Source organism: Aotus nancymaae, unplaced genomic scaffold, assembly GCF_030222135.1.
Source record: "Aotus nancymaae isolate 86718 unplaced genomic scaffold, 86718_ANA_hifiasm-v0.15.2.pri h1tg000028l, whole genome shotgun sequence".
Classification (NCBI taxonomy): domain Eukaryota; kingdom Metazoa; phylum Chordata; class Mammalia; order Primates; family Aotidae; genus Aotus; species Aotus nancymaae.
The window spans coordinates 9,525,377-9,542,807 of NW_026988441.1; the positions used below are offsets into that span (position 1 = coordinate 9,525,377).

General features: G+C 53.6%; 2 protein-coding genes across 9 annotated transcripts in view; one reads left to right on the forward strand and one right to left on the reverse strand.

Moving 5' to 3' along the window:
* Positions 1-8,071, forward strand: part of ERCC1 (ERCC excision repair 1, endonuclease non-catalytic subunit) — a 66,950-nt gene extending 58,879 nt beyond the window's left edge. For 6 of the 8 annotated variants that reach the window (XM_064381167.1, XM_064381166.1, XM_064381162.1 and 3 more), the window contains 4 exons: positions 2,130-2,206; positions 3,733-3,832; positions 5,380-5,451; positions 5,968-6,117. In XM_064381167.1, the coding sequence (XP_064237237.1) occupies positions 2,130-2,206; positions 3,733-3,832; positions 5,380-5,451; positions 5,968-6,117 (399 nt within the window). Of the gene's footprint in view, positions 1-2,129; positions 2,207-3,732; positions 3,833-5,379; positions 5,452-5,967; positions 6,118-7,952 lie in introns of those variants that run through there. The other 2 variants (XM_064381170.1, XM_064381164.1) reach the window with 1 other exon arrangement.
* Positions 7,836-11,384, reverse strand: POLR1G (RNA polymerase I subunit G). The gene is made up of 3 exons (XM_012446592.3): positions 10,953-11,384; positions 10,437-10,578; positions 7,836-9,553 (listed from the first exon to the last, which is right to left on the reverse strand). Exons 1-3 carry the CDS (start codon positions 10,972-10,974, stop codon positions 8,176-8,178), a joined length of 1,542 nt encoding a protein of 513 aa, XP_012302015.2. The 5' UTR covers positions 10,975-11,384; the 3' UTR covers positions 7,836-8,175.
* Positions 11,385-17,431: the final 6,047 nt, after the last annotated feature.

Below are 17,431 nucleotides of genomic sequence, written 5' to 3' on the forward strand. Positions count from 1 at the left end.
TGGGATTACAGGTACACAACACCAACCCCTGACTATATTTTATATTATTTATTTATTTATTCAATGAAACAGAGTCTCACTCTATCGCCCAGGCCGGAGTGCAGTAGCGCAGTCTCACTGCAACCTCTGCCTCCTGGGCTCAAGTGATTCTCCTGCCTCAGCCTCCCGAGTAGCTGGGATTACAGGCGTGCACCACCATGCCCAGATAAATTTTTGTATTTTTAGTAGAGATAGGGTTTCATCATGCTGGCCAAGCTGGTCTCCAACTCCTGACCTCAGGTAATCCGCCCTCTTCGGTTCCCGAGGGCCTCCAAAAGTTCTGGGATTGCAGGTATGAGCCACAGCGCCTGGCCAATTTTTGAATTTTTAGTAGAGACAGGGTTTTACCATTTTGGCCATGCTGGTCTCAAACTCCTGACCTTAAGTGATCTACCCACCTCTGCCTTCCAAAATGCTGGGATTACAGCAGTGAGCCACTGCACCTGGCCTCTCTTTTTTTTTTGACACAGGGTCTTGCTTTGTTGCCCAGGCGGGAGCACAGTGGCCCAGACATAGCTCAGTGCAGTCTTGAGCTTCTGGGCTCAAGTGATCCTCCTGTCTCAGTCTCCTAAGTAGCTGGGACTATAGGTACACACCACCATATCCAGCTATTTTTTGTATTTTGTAGACACGGGGTCTTCACTATGTTGCTCAGGCTAGTCTTGAACTCTTGGCCTCAAGTGATCCTCCTGCCTCAGGTTGGGTGAGCCACTTCACCCGACCCCATGGAAGAGGATTGCTTGAGGCCAGGAGTTCAAGATCAGAATGGGTAACATAGCAAGACCCTGTCTCTAAAAATTAAAAAAAAAAAAAAAAAAAATTCAGCTGGGTGCTGTGGTTCACGCCTGTAATCCCAGCACTTTGGGAGGTCAAGGTGGGCAGATCACCTGAGATCAGGAGTTCGAGACCAGTCTGGCCAACATGGAGAAACCCCATCTCTACTAAAAATACAAAATTTAGCTGGGTGTGGTGGTGTGTGCCTGCAGTCCTAGCTACTTGAGAGGCTGAGGCAGGAGAGTTGCTTGAACCCAGGAGGCAGAGGTGGCAGTGAGCCCAGATTGCACCATTGCACTCCAGCCTGGGCAACAGTGAGACTCCGTCTCAAAAAGAAAAAAAAAATGCTAAAATTTTCATGGCTCCTAAGAACCCTAGGAGAAAGTTCTGCTCTCCTCCATGACCCATGGGGCACTGTGTGACCCCTGACCTCTACCCATTTCTCCAGGCCCATCTCTAAGATTCTGTGCTTGTCATGGAATTTCACATCCTCTCTCCCATATGGAGAGCACTGTATTTCCCCAAGCCCTCTTTCCCCTCCCATCCTTTGCCCAAGCTGTTCTCTACGTCTGGAATTCCCTTTTCTGCTCTTCTTTTCACCCTTTCCTCCTCCTCCTCCTCCTTTGGTCTCAGCTCAGATGTCCCCTCCTCCAAGAAGCCCTCCCTGATCCCCCAGGCAGGCTCAGGCCCTCCTCTGGCTCCCACATCTCAGCCCTGGCCATTCCAGGTCATTAATGTCTGGGGAGAGGTCTGTCCTGCTCATCAGACTGTGTGCCCCGGGAGGGCAGAGTCAGGGCTGTCTCAGCCACTGCTGGGTGCTGGCACTGCCCAGCACAGGCTGGGCACCCAGTAGGAGCTTGAGAGTGACAACTGGGTGAAAGGCTCTTTGGCATCCTGAGCTACTATGTTTTCAGGCTTTTGTAATTCCTTTATTTATTTATTTATTTTTGAGACAGAATCTCCCTCTGTCGCCCAGGCTAGAGTGCAGTTGTGCGATCTCAGTTCACTGCAACCTCCGCCTCCCAGGTTTAAGTGATTCTCCTGCCTCAGCCTCCTGAGTAGCTGGGATTACAGGCGCCTGCCACCACGCCCGGCTAATTTTTGTAATTCCTGGCTTTTAGGTTTCTTTTTTTTTTTTCGTATTACTCTTTTTTTTTAATTTTTAAAGACGGGGTTTCACCATATTGGTCAGGGTGGTCTTGAACTCCCAACCTCAGGTGATCCGCCCGCCTTGGCCTCCAAAGTGCTTGGATTACAGGCGTGAGCCACCACGCCCAGCCGGCTTTTAGTTTTCTAATTCTGATTTTCTCCTCCAGAAAGATCCACAGCAGGCCCTCAAGGAGCTGGCTAAGATGTGCATCCTGGCCGACTGCACGCTGATCCTCGCCTGGAGGTGAGATGGGGGCTTCCCCGCCTGATTCAGGCTCTACCTGGGATTGGTCCCTACTCCCCCATCCCAGCCTGCCCAGCCCTTCCCTCCTCCTTCCTGTGTGGGCCTATTGCAGGGACTGCCTCTCTCTGGCCTTCAGTTTCCTCATCTGTAAAACAAAGTCTTAATATCTTTTTTTTTGATACAGAGTCTCACTCTGTCCCCCAGGCTGGAGTGCAGTGGTGCGATCTTGGCCCTGCCTCCAGGGTTCAAGTGATTCTCCTGCCTCAGCCTCCCAAGTAGGTGGAATTACAGGTGTCCACCACCATGCCCAGCTAATTCTTTGTATTTTTAGTAGAGATGGGGTTTCGCCATGTAGACCAGGCTGGTCTCAAACTCCTGAACTCAGGTGATCCTCCTGCCTCGGCCTTCCAAAGTGCTGGGATTACATGCATGAGCCACCACGCCCGGCCGAAAGCTGAACATTTCATGGGGTTGGCTTCTTGCTGCAGTGGGAAAAGAAGCAGTGGTACTGGTTTTCCTCTTGTGAAACCCAGTACACACTCTCTGTGTGCTGACTTCCCTTCCAAAATAGCTAACATTCTTCAGCAGTGCCAGGCACAGCTTTGAGCACTTACAGAGCACTGCAGAGTATTCTCTGATCTTCACAATCATACCATCCTCCCCACTTTATTATTTTTTTGAGACAGGGTCTTCCTCTGTTGCCGAGGCTGGAGTGCAGTGGCACCATCACAGGTTACTGAAGCCTCAACTTACTAGGCTCAGGCAATCCTCCTGCCACAGCCTCCCAAGCAGCTGAGACTAAAGGTTCGAGACACCACACCTGGCTAATTTTTAATTTTTTTTTTGAGACGGAGTTTTGCTCTTGTTGCCCAGGCTGGAGTGCAATGGCGCGATCTCAGCTCACCGCAACCTCCGCCTCCCAGCGATTCTCCTGCCTCAGCCTCCCAAGTAGCTGGGATTACAGGCATGCGCCACCAGGCCTGGTTAATTTTGTATTTTTAGTAGAGACAGGGTTTCTCCATGTTCGTCAGGCTGGCCTCAAACTCCTGATCTCAGGTGATCCGCCCGCCTCGGCCTCCCAAAGTGCTGGGGGATTACAAGAGTGAACCACCGCCTGGCAATTTTTAATTTTTTGTAGAGACAATATCTTGCTATGTTGTCCCGGCTGGTCTCCAACTCCTGAGCTCAAGTGATCCTCCTGCCTCAGCCTCCCAAAGTGCTGGGATTACAAGCATGAGCCACTATGCCTGGCCACCCCACTTTACAGTGAGGAAACTGAGGCCCAGAGAGCAAACTGCTGGCTCAGGGTCACCCAGGCAGAAGTGAGGTCAGGCTCCCAAGAGCTGGCCCTTAGCCAAAAAAGCTGCCAAGAAGTGCCCAGCAGGGGTTACGATCAGGTTGCATTTGGCAGGGGGCTAGGCTGGAAACTTGATTTATAGCATCGGTAGTTCTTACGACTGACCACAATGAGGCAAATCTAAAATCCGGTAACTTACCTCCCGGCTGTCCTGTGTCCTGTTACCCAGCCCTGAGGAAGCTGGGCGGTACCTGGAAACCTACAAGGCCTATGAGCAGAAACCAGCGGACCTCCTGATGGAGAAGCTAGAGCAGGACTTCGTCTCCCGGGTGAGGCCAGCTCACCTCCCATCCCTGCCTGGGCCTCCCCACAGCTCCCGGCTGGCTGAGCTTCAGTTCCAATCTTAAGGCACTGCCCATTCCTCCCCAGGCCTCTTCTCCCCTGCCCCATCCTACCCAAGCTGCAGCTAGAGGGGCTTTCCTGAGCACAAATCTCCTGCTACCCTCCCCAGCTCAAAGCCCTCCATGGCTCCCCAGTGCCCTGAGGGAAAGCCCAAGCTTCTCACCAGGCTCAACAAAGACCCATCTGGCTCAGAAGCCCCGTGGCCCCCACTTCATCCTTCACTTCTCCCAGGCCTAGCTCGCTCCTTCAAGCACTTGTCCCTTCTTTTTATTTTTTATTTTTGAGACAGAATCTTGCTCTATCTCCAGACTGGAGTGCAGTGGCGCGATCTCAGCTCACTGAAATCTCCACCTCCCGTGTTAAAGCAGTTCTCCTGCCTCAGCCTCCTGAGTAGCTGGGACTACAAGTGTGCACCACCACGCCCAGCAAATTTTTTTTTTTTTTTTTTTTTTGAGACAGAGTTTCGCTCTTGTTACCCAGGCTGGAGTGCAATGGCGCGATCTCAGCTCACCGCAACCTCCGCCTCCTGGGTTCAGGCAATTCTCCTGCCTCAGCCTCCTGAGTAGCTGTGATTACAGGCACATGCCACCCTGCCCAGATAATTTTTTGTATTTTTAGTAGAGACGGGGTTTCACCATGTTGACCAGGATGGTCTCGATCCCTTGACCTCGTGATCCACCTGCCTCAGCCTCCCAAAGTGCTGGAATTACAGGCGTGAGCCACTGCGCCCGGCTAATTTTTGTATTTTTAGTAGAGACAGGGTTTCACCATGTTGGTCAAGCTGGTCTTGAACTCCTGACCTTGTGATCTGCCTGCCTCGGCCTCCGAGAGTGCTGGGATTACAGGCGTGAGCCACTGTGCCTGGCCGATTTTTGTATATTTTTTGTAGAGATGGAGTCTCACCATGTTGGCCAGGATGGTCTGGATCTCAACCTCATGATCCACATGGTCCACCTGCCTCGGCCTCCCAAAATGCTGGGATTACAGGCACTAACCACCGAGCCCGGCCTTTTTTTTTTTTTTTTTAAATGAGACAGAGTCTTGCTCTGTCACCCAGGCTGGAGTACAGTGGCATGATCTCCGTTCAGCACAACCTCCGCCTCCCAGGTTCAAGTGATTCTCCTGCTTCAGCCTCCTAAGTAGCTGGGACTACAAGGGGACACCACCATGCCTGGCTAATTGTTTTGTAGTTTTAGTAGAGATGGGGTTTCACCATATTGGCCAGGCTGGTCTCGAACTCCTGACTTCAGGTGATCCTCCCGCCTCTGCCTCCTAAAGTGCTGGGATTATTAGGCATGAGCCACCGTGCCCAGCCTGAGATGACTTTTTAATCAGTTGGGGAAAAAAGCATTTATTGAGTGCCTCCTGCATACCCGACAGTCTGGGGACACAGCTGTGACCCAGCCCTGCCCTCACAGGCTCAGTCTCACCGGCCTTTCCTCTCCTGAGACACTCCTGCCCCCTCCCCTTCCAGGTGACTGAATGTCTGACCACCGTGAAGTCAGTCAACAAAACGGACAGCCAGACCCTCCTGACCACATTTGGGGTAAGGAATGGCTCCCCTGCTCCACAGGCATTTCTGTCCCCTTGCCTTTTCTAGGAAGCTTCTCTTCCATTTTCTCCCATCTCCCTGCCCACGCCTTGGCCCGTCCTGCCCTCCCACAGGCTTTCACCTCCCCTGGGGAATATCTGAGGCCCCTCGTCAGGTGGGATAGGGGAGACTTTTTTTTTAAGATGGAGTCTCGCTCTGTTGCCCAGGCTGGAGTGCAGTGGTGTGATCTCGGCTCACTGCAACCACCGCCTCCCAGGTTCAAGCGATTGTCCTGCCTCACCCTCCCAAGTAGCTGGGACTACAGGCGCACGCCAACATGCCTGGCTAATTTTTGTATTTTTAGCAGAGATGGGGTTTCAGTATGTTGGTCAGGCTGGTCTCGAACTCCTGACCTCATGATCTACCCGCCTCAGCCTCCCAAAGTGCTGGGATTACAGGCGCGAGCCACTGCGCCTGGCTAGGGGAGGCTTTTGTGCTCAGCTGCTCTGACCCCTGGCTTTCACCTTCCAGTCTCTGGAACAGCTCATCGCTGCATCGAGAGAAGATCTGGCGTTATGCCCAGGCCTGGGCCCTCAGAAGGTAAGAGCTCTGGGAAAGAACCCAAGGAGTTGGGGGAAGGAGGGAGCCCCAAATAAACAACCTGAGACCCCAGAGTTTTAAGATGAAAAAAGAACCAAAGGCTAGGCACTGTGGCTTATACCTGTAATCCCAACACTTTGGGAGGCTGAGGCGGGAGGATTGCTTGAGGCCAGAAGTTGGAGACTAGCTGGGCATGGTGCCATGCACTTGCTACGTGCCTGTACTCTCAGCTACTGGGGAGGCTGAGGTAGGAGGATCACTTGAGCCCAGGAGGTTGAGGCTGCAGTGAGCTATAATCACATTACTACACTCCAGCCAGGGTGACAGAGTAACCCTGTCTCAAAGCAGAAGCCGTCCAATGCAGAAGAATGAAACTAGACCCCCCCATCTTTCACCGTATACAAAAATCAAACCAAAATGGATTAAAGACTTAAATTTAAGGCCTCAAACCATGAAACTTCTACAAGAAAACACTGGGGAAGCTCTCCAGGACAGTGAACTGGGCAGAGATTTCTTGAGTAATGCCCCAGAAGCACAGGCAACCAAAGCAAAAATGGACAAATGGGACCACATCAAGTTACAAAGCTTCTAGGCCGGGCGCGGTGGCTCACGTCTGTAATCCCAGCTTGTTGGGAGCCTGAGGCAGGTGGATCACCTGAGGTCAAGAGTTCAAGACTAGCTTGGCCAACATGGTGAAACCCTGTCTCTACTAAAAATACAAAAAATTAGCTGGGCCTGGTGGCACATGCCTATAATCCCAGCTACTCGGGAGGCTGAGGCAGGAGAATCACTTGAACCCGGGAGATGGAGGTTGCAGTGAGCCGAGATCACACCACTGCATTCCAGCCTGGGCAACAAGAGTGAGACTCTGTCTCAAAAAAAAAAAAAAAAGCGAGGACCGGGCGCAGTGGCTCACGCCTGTAATCCCAGCACTTTGGGAGGCCAGGGAGGGTGGATCACAAGGTCAAGAGATCGAGACCATACTGGTCAACATGGTGAAACCCCATCTCTACTAAAAATACAAAAATTAGCTGGGCCTGGTGGTGGGTGCCTGTAATCCAAGCTACTTGGGAGGCTGAGGCAGGAGAATCACTTGAACCCGGGAGGCAGAGGTTACAGTGAGCCAAGATTGCGCCAGTACACTCCAGCCTGGGTGACAGAGCGAGACCCATTTAAAAAAAAAAAAGAAATGAGATCCTGTCATTTGCAACATAATGAACTGGAGATTATTATGTTAAGTGAAATAAGCCAGGCACAGAAAGACAAACATCACATGTTCTCACTTAGTTGTGTATCTGACAATCAAAACAACTGAACTCATGGAGCTAGAGTAGGATGGTTCCTGGAGGCTGCGGGGGGTAGTGAAGGGCTAGCAGGGAGGTGGGAAGGTTAATGGGTACCACAAAAAAATGAATAAGACATACTATTTCATAGCACAACCAAGTAGGTGACCATAATCAATAACTACATTTTAAGATAACTTGGCTAGGTGCGGCGGCTCACACCTGTAATCCCAGCACTTTGGGAGGCCAAGGCAGGCAGATCATGAAGTCAGGAGTTTGAGATCAGCCTGGCCAATACGATGAAATCCCATCTCTACTAAAAATACAAAAATTAGTGGTGGTGCACGCCTGTAGTCCTACTACTCGGGAGGCTGAGGTGGAAGAATCATTTGAACCTAGGAGGCAGAGGTTGCAGTGAGCTGAGGTCACACCACTGCACTCCAGCCTGGGTGACAGAGCGAGACTCTGACTCAGAAAAAATAAATAACTGAAAAGAGTGTAACTGGATTGTTTGTAACTCAATGGATAAATGCTTGAGGGTATGGGGAAGATAAAAGAACCACAGCCCCACTCTGGATTCAGCCAAGAAACCTTTAATGACAGGTTCCTCGTTTCTTTCTCCCTCCCACCCAGGCCCGGAGGCTGTTTGATGTCCTGCACGAGCCCTTCTTGAAAGTGCCCCGATGACTGCAGCTGCGGAGGAGACCCCAGTGTAATAATAAAGCGTCTTCCCAGGCCAGGCTCCTGCTGGCTGTGCTGGTGCCATCTCTGGGGTGGGGTTCTTGGGCTGTCACCTTCTCGTGTCCCAGGTGGGCATCTTCAGATTTCTTTAGTTCTTCAGTTTCCCTAGGGGGGACTACACAGGCTGCGGCTGCTGCTTCTTCCGCTTCTTGTCCCGGCCTGCAGGAGCCTCCTCCCCAGACTCTGAGTTCAGCGGTGGCCCTGGCATCTCCTCCTGGGGCACTGTCTCTGGCACGTGGCTTTCCCGACTCCGCTTCTTCCTCTTCTTGGTGGATTCCAGAGCTGCCCTGGCCTCAGGCTCTCCCTCCCCTGGCAGCTCAGGCTCCGGTGGCTCAATCAGCTCAGTCCTCGGCTCAGTGATTGTGTGACCTCTCTCTTTCTTCTTCTTCTTCTTCTTGCTGGATGTGGGAGCTGCCTGAGGCTCATCCGGCAGCGCAGGCTCCACCACCTCTGGCTCTGGCTCCACTGTGGCATTTTGCTGTTGTTCTTTCTTCCTCTTCTTCTTGGGAGCTGCCAGAGCTGTCTGGGCCTGAGGCTCAGCTCCATCTGGCTGTTGAGGCTCCGTCATCCCCCCTGGGAGCTTCAGAGGGCTCATCTCTGGCTCCGCTGGCTCCGTCGCCTCCATCCCCGGCTCCATTATTGTAGTCTGTCCCTTTTCTCTCTTCCTCTTCTTTGTAGGTGGCAGAGGGACGGCCTCCTCCAGTGGCTCTACCTTCACCTGCAGCTGAGAGTCAACTGTCACCCCCTCCTCTGGCTCCATTCCTTCCGTCCCCTTTTGCCTCTTTCTCTTTTTGGTCGGGGACAGGGCTGTCTCTTCCAGAGGCTCAGTGTTAATCCATTCCAGCTCTGCTGTCTTTTCTTCTGGCTCAAAGGTTTCTGTCCCTTTGGGCTTCTTCTTCCTCTTCTTGGTGGTAGATGGGCACAGCACTCCCAGAGGCTCCGATGTCTCTGCTGTGGGCTCTGTCTCCACAGGCCCTGCCACCTCTGGTTCTTCCAGTTGATGGTTTTTTTTCTTCTTCTTCTTCCGCACATCCATTTCTGGGGACCCCAAAGCCATGTCCACCTCCAGGGTCCCATGCCCATTCACTGCCTCCTGAGTGACTGGGGCCTCTGTCACCTGCATCTCCTTTTTCTTCCTCCCAGAGGTGAGCGAACTGGGGACCAAGGCTGACCTAGGCCCTGTGACTGGTGGGTTGCCCCCAAAGGCACAAAACCGAGGCCTCAGGCCAGGGGGAATCTGTGGTGGGGGACTGGCTGGAATGGGCTGCAGAGGGCTCCCTGACAGGGATTGCTGGGGACCCTCAAGGATCCTTAGGCTGCCCTGGGGGGCTGGGGCACAGGTGAGTTCACCTCCTGCCTCTGTTGAGGGGGCCAGCAAGGTTGCTTCTCCAGCCTGGGGACAGCTGCTGAGGACGCGATAGCGGTGCCGCTTGCCTGCCAACTTGCCCTTGACGATCTGGGAGCCAGAGAGAGGCACATGCCGCCCATTGAAGCTACAGAGAGAATCAGGGAGGAAAGAGGCTTAGGTGGAAGAGGAGAGGCAAATTTTTTGTTCTTTTTTTGTTTTGTTTTGAGACAGAATCTTGCTCTGTCACCCAGGCTGGAGTGCAATGGCACGATCTCAGCTCACTGCAACCTCCACCTCCTGGGTCCAAGCCATTCTCCTGCCCCAGCGTCCCAAGCAGCTGGGATTATAGGCTCCTGCCACCACACCTGGCTAATTTTTGTATTTTTAATAGACACAGGATTTTACCACATTGGCCAGGCTGGTCTTAAACTCCTGACCTCGAGTGATCCACCTGCCTCAGCCTCCCAAAGTGCTGAGATTACAGGCATGAGCCACTGTGCCCGACCAGCCTCTGGTTTTTAATAAAACATGACTAGAATGACTCTATCTTAAAGTGAGTAGCTAGGCACTTACAAGGTTCATGCTTATGGCCTGAAAATAACCACATCCCAAACTGACCACCAATTATAGTTACAGAATATTTATGGCCATATAGGACATATCCCACCAAACCTGCAGAATGTCCAAATGTCCTAAGAATGCAGCCCACGTTACTTAAAGATAACAAATGAGCAAGCTTAGGTTGCAGGATTAATGATCATGGATAACACCAATAGCCCCTACCTTTAGTGAGCTTATCTGCACACTCCCAAGTTTAATTATAGTTTCTTATAGGTAGAGACACTAACAAAGGGCTGTAGGTTTCTTCTGCTTTTTGGGGACACCCTACTCTGTAAAGGAGTAATTTCCAATGAACTTGCTTTCACTGTGCTCTGTGACTCGTCTCGAATTTTTTCCTGTGACAAATTCAAGAACCCGCTCTTGTAGGCTGTATCAGGACCCTCTTTTCCGGCAACAAGACCACTCACCAGTCTGGGGCAAAGTCTGCAGGGGCCTGAATAAGCCACAGCTCCGTATCTGGACCCGTCAGCGCCTCCAAAGAGAAACGAGGGGACTCTGAGGCTGGGGGCGTCGCGGTAAAGTTGGGGGGACAAGAGAACCGAGCAGCACCTGCAGCAGAAGGGGAAATGGGGATCTGACACCTCCTTGTTGGTCTAATCTTGCAGGGCGCACCTGTGGGTCCACTGGTCTTAACCTCGTGAGCGCTCCAATCCCCTCAACCCAGTTTCTCTTCTCTGCCCATCTGTCCCCCGGGGCGACCTCAACTCTACCGATCCGACCCCAGGGGGCGCCTGACTCTCTACCGGTAGCCCCCCCGTAAGATACCTTCTCTCTGTCCGAACTGCCGTTCGCCCACTGGGAGATGCAGGCTCTCCGAAAGCCCTGCTTCCAGGAGACGCCTCTTTTTCCACCCGAACCCTCCCGGGCGCCCCTTTCTCCTCCCACCAGTGCACCCTCCGCACCCCGTCAGCCTGCACGCTCACCACCGGCCTGGGGCTCCTCCATCCCGGGACCCACACCACAGGCGACCCGGCAGCCCGGGATGCTCCGAAACTGTTGCAGACCACGTGGATCCAAAGGGGTAGGGCCTCATCCGGGAGCGCCCAACTGGTGCGAGACCGCGGGGGGAGGCATCGCTCGACCTCCGTTCTGCAGGAAAAACTGGGAAAATTTCCACTTGTGCAGGGCAGAAAAGCGAGCAAGAAGTCTTTTTCAGAGAAATTTATTCCTGAAAGCCGCTGATTCGCTGTTTCTCTGGAGTCCGAGGCCTGTCAGGTCCCGACAGGTCCCTCCACCGTCTGTCCAATATGGTTTATTGCAACGCCTCCTTAAAGGGGCAGCCACACTGCTTTTCCGAAGCCTTAAAGAGACAGGAAGGTCGATTGGTCTGAAATTCTTAAAGAGACAGGTAAGAATCCTAGTTAGCAGGGCTGTGTTTTCTGTTTTATATCCCTTCTGGGGAGGCCCAGATGCCTCAGAAATTCAAAACTTGACTGGGAGAAGCGGGAAAATGGAGAAATAGGAGCAATCCATCTGGAAGGCAAAAAGTTCCAGCCCGGGGCGGGGCTTCTGGACTCCGGGGGAGCGGGAAACACAGGGGGAGGAGCTTGTGGTTCTCGAGGGCGGAGCCTCGGACCCGGGAGCCCGACACGCGTGGGGTAGTGTAGGGCACGAGGTAGCACTTGTGGATCAAATGGGACTTGTAGATGCCCTGAGGAGTTTAGTCTCGTGCGTGGGAAACCTCGATGACTTTCAGGAAGGGACCTGATCGGCGACTCCTCCCTGCCCCAGGGCGCGTGTAAACAGCGGCACGTGGACTCAGATTTGGGGGAAGCACCCACGCCCCTTCCCCCGGGGGCCGCCCTGCGTGGGGCGGCGGTTGGAGCCACGGCGGTTGGGACGATGGCTAGACAGGGTGACCCGACTGCATTCCTGGCCGGTGTGTCAGCGCTGCTTCCCGCCCCCTCTGCCAAGATTTAGGATCCTACTCCGGAATTGGGCCACCCCTTCTCCCCAGGTGGGAGAGGCTTTCCAGAGCGGAGGGAGGGTCAAGGGGAAGGGGAAATGTTTCCCCTACCCGGGATCTCTAGACGGTTTCCTTCGCGTGGGCGAGAGACACCGGGTGCAGCCCCTGCAGGCTCCGGGACTACAATTCCCAGAGGACCGGAGGGGAAGACTCGCCCGACGTCGGTCGCGGAGGCTGCTGGGGATTGAAGTCCAAACTAAGACTGAACTTTTGCTGGGATCCTGTAAAGATCCAACCCGCACTTTTTATCGACGGGGAGATTCGGCTCAGAGACCCGAGAGGAAACTGATCAGGAAAGGGAAAACTGCGCCTGAAGGGGTGGGGCAAGAGCTCAGGAGTCAGTCTCCTGCAGCCACAGCGAGGCAGGCGTCTCGGCTCTTCTGTATCTCCGTGGCCAGGTCGCTCTCGGCTTCTGGGCCTCGCCCTTCCTGTCTGTGAAATGGACTCTGGGTGAATCCAAATGGGATCTTCTCGGTCTACGTCCTGCCCCTCCGGGACTACAAGTCCCAAGGTGCTCGAGGCAACCTCGGCTTCCCCTCCCCTCAGGGACCCGCCTCCCTCCAGCCCGAGTCACGTCGTCTAACCTGTTCCCGGCTTCTGCCCCGCCCCGTTCTCCGCTCCCCAAAGCCGGAGCCCGAGCCGGAGGAAGCCCCCCGGTGCCAGGATCTGCCCTGGATCCGTGAGTTTTACCCTCCTGGGGACCGGAGGCCCTGAAAGAGTCCAACACCCGCGTCCCTGGGAGAATTGGGAGGGGACTCGGACGCCAGGTCCCAGGGCGGAATTTGGGGTGCGCATTCGCCTGGATCCTTTGAACGAAACTCTGATGCCTGTTTTTCTGGAGGGAAGAAAGCGGGTTCGGATGCTTGAATTATTGGAATGGAGGGATTCGACCTCTTCATCCCGGGGAGACGCTGGAGCTGGGATTCTTGAGTCCCTCGAACTGGGGGGCTCTAGGAAGCCGAGTTTTCGGGTAGTATAGGAGTTCGAATCCCCGAGTCTTGGCGGAAATGGGAGGCTCAGACTGGTGGGGCTCAGGAATGGGTGACCACCCTGCCACCCTCAAGCTGCTGTCTTGACCTATCTTCTAGGTCTCTGAGCAGAATTAAGAGTGGGGCAGGGATAGTGGAGCCTGGGTTCCTGAAGTGGAGAAGGACTGGTACCCAGGGTCCCTCCGGAGGCTGTGTCCCGGCTCTCCCCCGACATTCCGGCTCCGGGATGGGGGCGGGGGAGGAGAGAAAACCGAGGCAGATCTCCAACCTCCTCTGTGCCGCTGAGCGAACCCCAACATGTCATTAACCTGGGCGTCAGACCTGCCTAACCAGAGAAGGGACATCCGCCCCAGGGCACCCCCTGGCGGAGGTGGGCTCCCCTATTGCCTTATATTGATGGGAAACAGCTGGGTTTGCAGAGGTAGTTCCAGAACCCAGGGCAGAATTCTGGAAAGCGGCAGTTGGATTCTGGGAAGTTTACATAGCCTGGCATTTAACCATTAGTCAGAGAGGAAGGGGTAAACTGAGGCTTGAAGCTCACACAGGCAGCAGAGTTTTCGGGGTCAGGATTCAGCCTCCTCCTGCAGCTCTCTGGGGGACGGGATTCCATCCACCTCTGCCAGATTTTCTGCCTAACCTTCTGCCTCTGGGATCCTTGCTCTGACCCTGAGGTGCGAAATGTCACCTCCACGCCCATCTGTCTGACCTGAGGTATTGTGGGAGATAAGGGAGGGACAGAGGCTAATTCTGGAGGTGTCTGTCTGTCCTTGAGGCTGGGGGAGGGCAGGACCAGTCACCTCCCTCTGTCTCTCCCTTCTCTCCACCCCCATGCGTCCTAACAGCGGGATTAAAAACAGAATGGGGGAGGCAGGCATCTGATGAGAGAAGGGTGCTTCCCAGTGTCTGGGCTTGAAGGACATTTGATGATAGCCTGAAATGAAATTAAAAATAATAACCATGGCTGCCAAGACAGGGCTCTGCTTGTGCCAAGGTCAGGGCTGGTAAGTATCTAGGAAGGCTGTCATTGTCTAGAGGAGTCTCCAGCGATGGAGAGGTCTCTCTTTGAATGAAGTTTGCTGACCCCAGGGAAGGACTCCTCCTTATGAGTGGAGAAACTGAGGCTGGAGAGTGGATATTGCCCACACCCTGGGCTTTTGCTAGCTTCTGCCTGTATTCTTCCAGGGCTCTGCCCACCCCCCGCCCTCCCCATCCGTCTGATCCCCACCGACACTCACATCCCCGACCTGTCCCTAAGTGATAGGGTGATCACGGAGTAAACTCAGGAATGTACAGGGAGAATTTAGTACTCTGAGAGGCAAGGGCTCAGGAAGTTGAGGCCCTGGGTGTCAGAACTCAGGGCTTTTAGGATGTCAGAAACAGTTGAAAGGGCCCTTTTGGGGAGGAAAAAAAAACAATCACGTTGCGTCTTGACCTCTCACTCTGTTGCCAGACCCTGTGTTATGATAATGAACAGCCAAGGACATCTGGTAATGAGGATCCTGTATGTGTGAACTGTATTTCACGCACTGCATTATTCTAATTACTGCTTATAAATTATGTCACTCAATCCTCATACCCCTTTGAGGTGAAGGTATTAATTCTTCCCATGGTACACATGAGGAAACTGAGGCACAGAGGAGCTAAATAACAAGCCCGAGTAGAGGCTTGGAGCGGGATGGCCTTAGCGCATTCCATAGACGGCCACAAAGGAGGAAGCCTAGTCCCCGAGACAGGGGAGTCCCCCAGATTCAATGTGACCGGAAAGGGCTGTCGAAGCTCGACCTCGATGTTCCCAGCTCAGTCTGGCTCTCTGACCCGGTTGCTACTAAAGATGACTCCTCCAGCAAGTCCACAGGATCCTTTGCCCTAAAGAACCTGGCTGGGGTGCAGAGGAGGCCAGGGAAGGAGAGCCGGGGTGCTGCGGAGAGAGGATCCCAGGGGAGAGTACCTGTGGGTGGACGGGAGCCCGCGGGAGGGCTCGGAGCTAGAGTTGCAGGGAAGCCCAGGGGAGAGGACTCAGAGGCGGAGGTCAGGGGCAGAGGCCTGGGGAAAGACACCCGGTCCTCGCCACCCCCGCGCCCCGCCCTTGTACCCCGCCCGGCCCCGCTCCCTCGCCGCGGGATGTGAGGCACCTGCCCGGGCCCGCTGCGCATTCCCCGGGCCTGAGCTCAGGCGCAGTCCGCCCACCCGGCGGGGGTCGGGGCGTGACCTGGGCGCCCCCTGGCGACCACGACGTCCCGACCGCCTGTCCCCAGGACGGTCCCACACCCTGGGTTGGCATTTCCTTAGAGCCAGAGGGTGTCAGCATGGAATCTGAGAATCTTAGAAATTTGGGGATCGTGGCGCCGTAGCTCACGCCTGTGAGCCCAACACTTTGGGCGATTGAGACGGGGAGGGTGGCACGAGGCTAGGAGTTTGAGACCAGCCTGAGCACAGGTGCGAAAGAGAACTTTAAAAAAAAGGTCACTTACTGACGGAATGCCTGAATTAGAGGCTGCACAGACTTGCTCATTTATCTGTTTTTTTGTTTTGTTTTTTTTTTTTTTTTTTTTTTTTTTCTTTTTCCGAGGGGGGAAGGAGGAGAGAGGGGAGGAGAGGGGAAGGGAAGGGAGCCATTTATCTGTTTTAACAGACACTTAACAAAGTATTTCTTGTGTATCTCCGAAATTCTAAATGTTCGAGTTTTGATTTCTGTAGTCTCTTCTTCCTAAGTCCTTAATTCTCAGAGCCCTGAATTCTTCCTGCACCTTCTGACCAGGTGGATTCTTACAGTAGTCCTATGAAGTGAACTGTTATTTATCCCCATTTTACAGATTAGAAAACTGAGGTACTATTTTCAGGGTTGGACAGTGGTGCTGCCAGATTTGATTATTTGATTATTATTATTTTTTTTTTTTAAGAAATAGGGTCTCACTGTATTGTCCAAGTTGTTCTTTTTTTTTTGAGACGGAGTTTCGCTCTTGTTACCCAGGCAGGCTGGAGTGCAATGGCGCGATCTCGGCTCACCGCAACCTCCGCCTCCTGGGTTCAGGCAATTCTCCTGCCTCAGCCTCCTGAGTAGCTGGGATTACAGGCACATGCCACCATGCCCAGCTAATTTTTTGTATTAGTAGAGACGGAGTTTCACCACGTTGACCAGGATGGTCTCGATCTCTTGACCTCGTGATCCACCCGCCTCGGCCTCCCAAAGTGCTGGGATTACAGGCTTGAGCCACCGCGCCCGGCTCCAAGTTGTTCTTAAACTCCTGGCCTCAAGCGATCCTCACACCTCAGCCTCCCAAAGTGCAAGGATCACAGGCAGAAGCTACCACACCCGGCCCTCAGATTTAAAATCTTGAAGTCTGACTTGTTACCCATGCTTTTACCAGCCCCACTATATCATCCATCTAGATTTCCAGAGCAGTGCAATCCTGGGATAGGTAAAATATGATGCAGAAAGACAGAAGTCTGGGTTAGACAAATTGGAGAATTCTAGAATGTTCCAAAGGTAGACTCTTGGACTCAGAACTTTCCAACAATAGACTCTTGAGTTGAGGGATTTAGGCGCTGTAGAACGTTAGTTACACTCCTAAAGTTCTTACAGTTTCAGAGTCTAGGGCTCATAGAGATTAAAGGGACCTCTCAGAATAGCTGGTTTGGCCAGGTGTGTTGGCTCCTGCCTGTAATCTCAGCACTTTGGGAGGCTGAAGCGGGTGGATCGCTTGAGCCCAGGAGTTCAAGACCAGCCTGAGCAACAAAGCGAGACCCCTGGCTCTACAGAAAAATTTTTAAAAATTAGCTGGCTGTGGTGGTGCAAGCCTGTACCTGTAGTCTCAGCGACTCAGGAGGCTGAGGTGGGAGGATCAGTTGAGCTGGGCGGTTGAGAGGCAGCAGTGGGTCACAATTGCAGCCTGGGTGACAGAGTGAGACCCTATCTCAAAAACAAAAAAAAACCTGATTTGCCTTCCTCTTTCACTATTGGGGAGACTGAGGCCCAGGGAGTAGAGAGGACTCAACACCCAAGGTCACACACTCCCTGTTCATCCAAATGAGCCACCAGCCCGAACAGGTTCTGCTCCTCCAGCTTTCCAAACAGAGGCGGGTATCAGCATGCCCCAGGCTGCCTGGCTGCCTGTACTGCCAGAGCTAAGCGGTGGTTGCAGCAGGGAGGTGGAAGAGCTGGCGGGCGTGGTGGCTAGCATGGGATAGGGATGGTGCCGGCCTGACTGGTTCCTGGCGGCCTAGCTCCCTCCCACTGGGCCAGTGACCACAGCGACCCCTCCGCCCCAGCCACCTCCCTTTTCCTCTTGGTAACGATGGATCAGTGAGAGCCAGACCTCCACTGGATGGGGACCCTAGGGAGAGGAAGCCGAGCAGTCACTTCCCTCTGGGACCCCTCTAATCTGGTGGAGATGACCCAGAATAAGTTGGATCCAGGTGTGAAACCCATTACTACCAACTTCTTGCA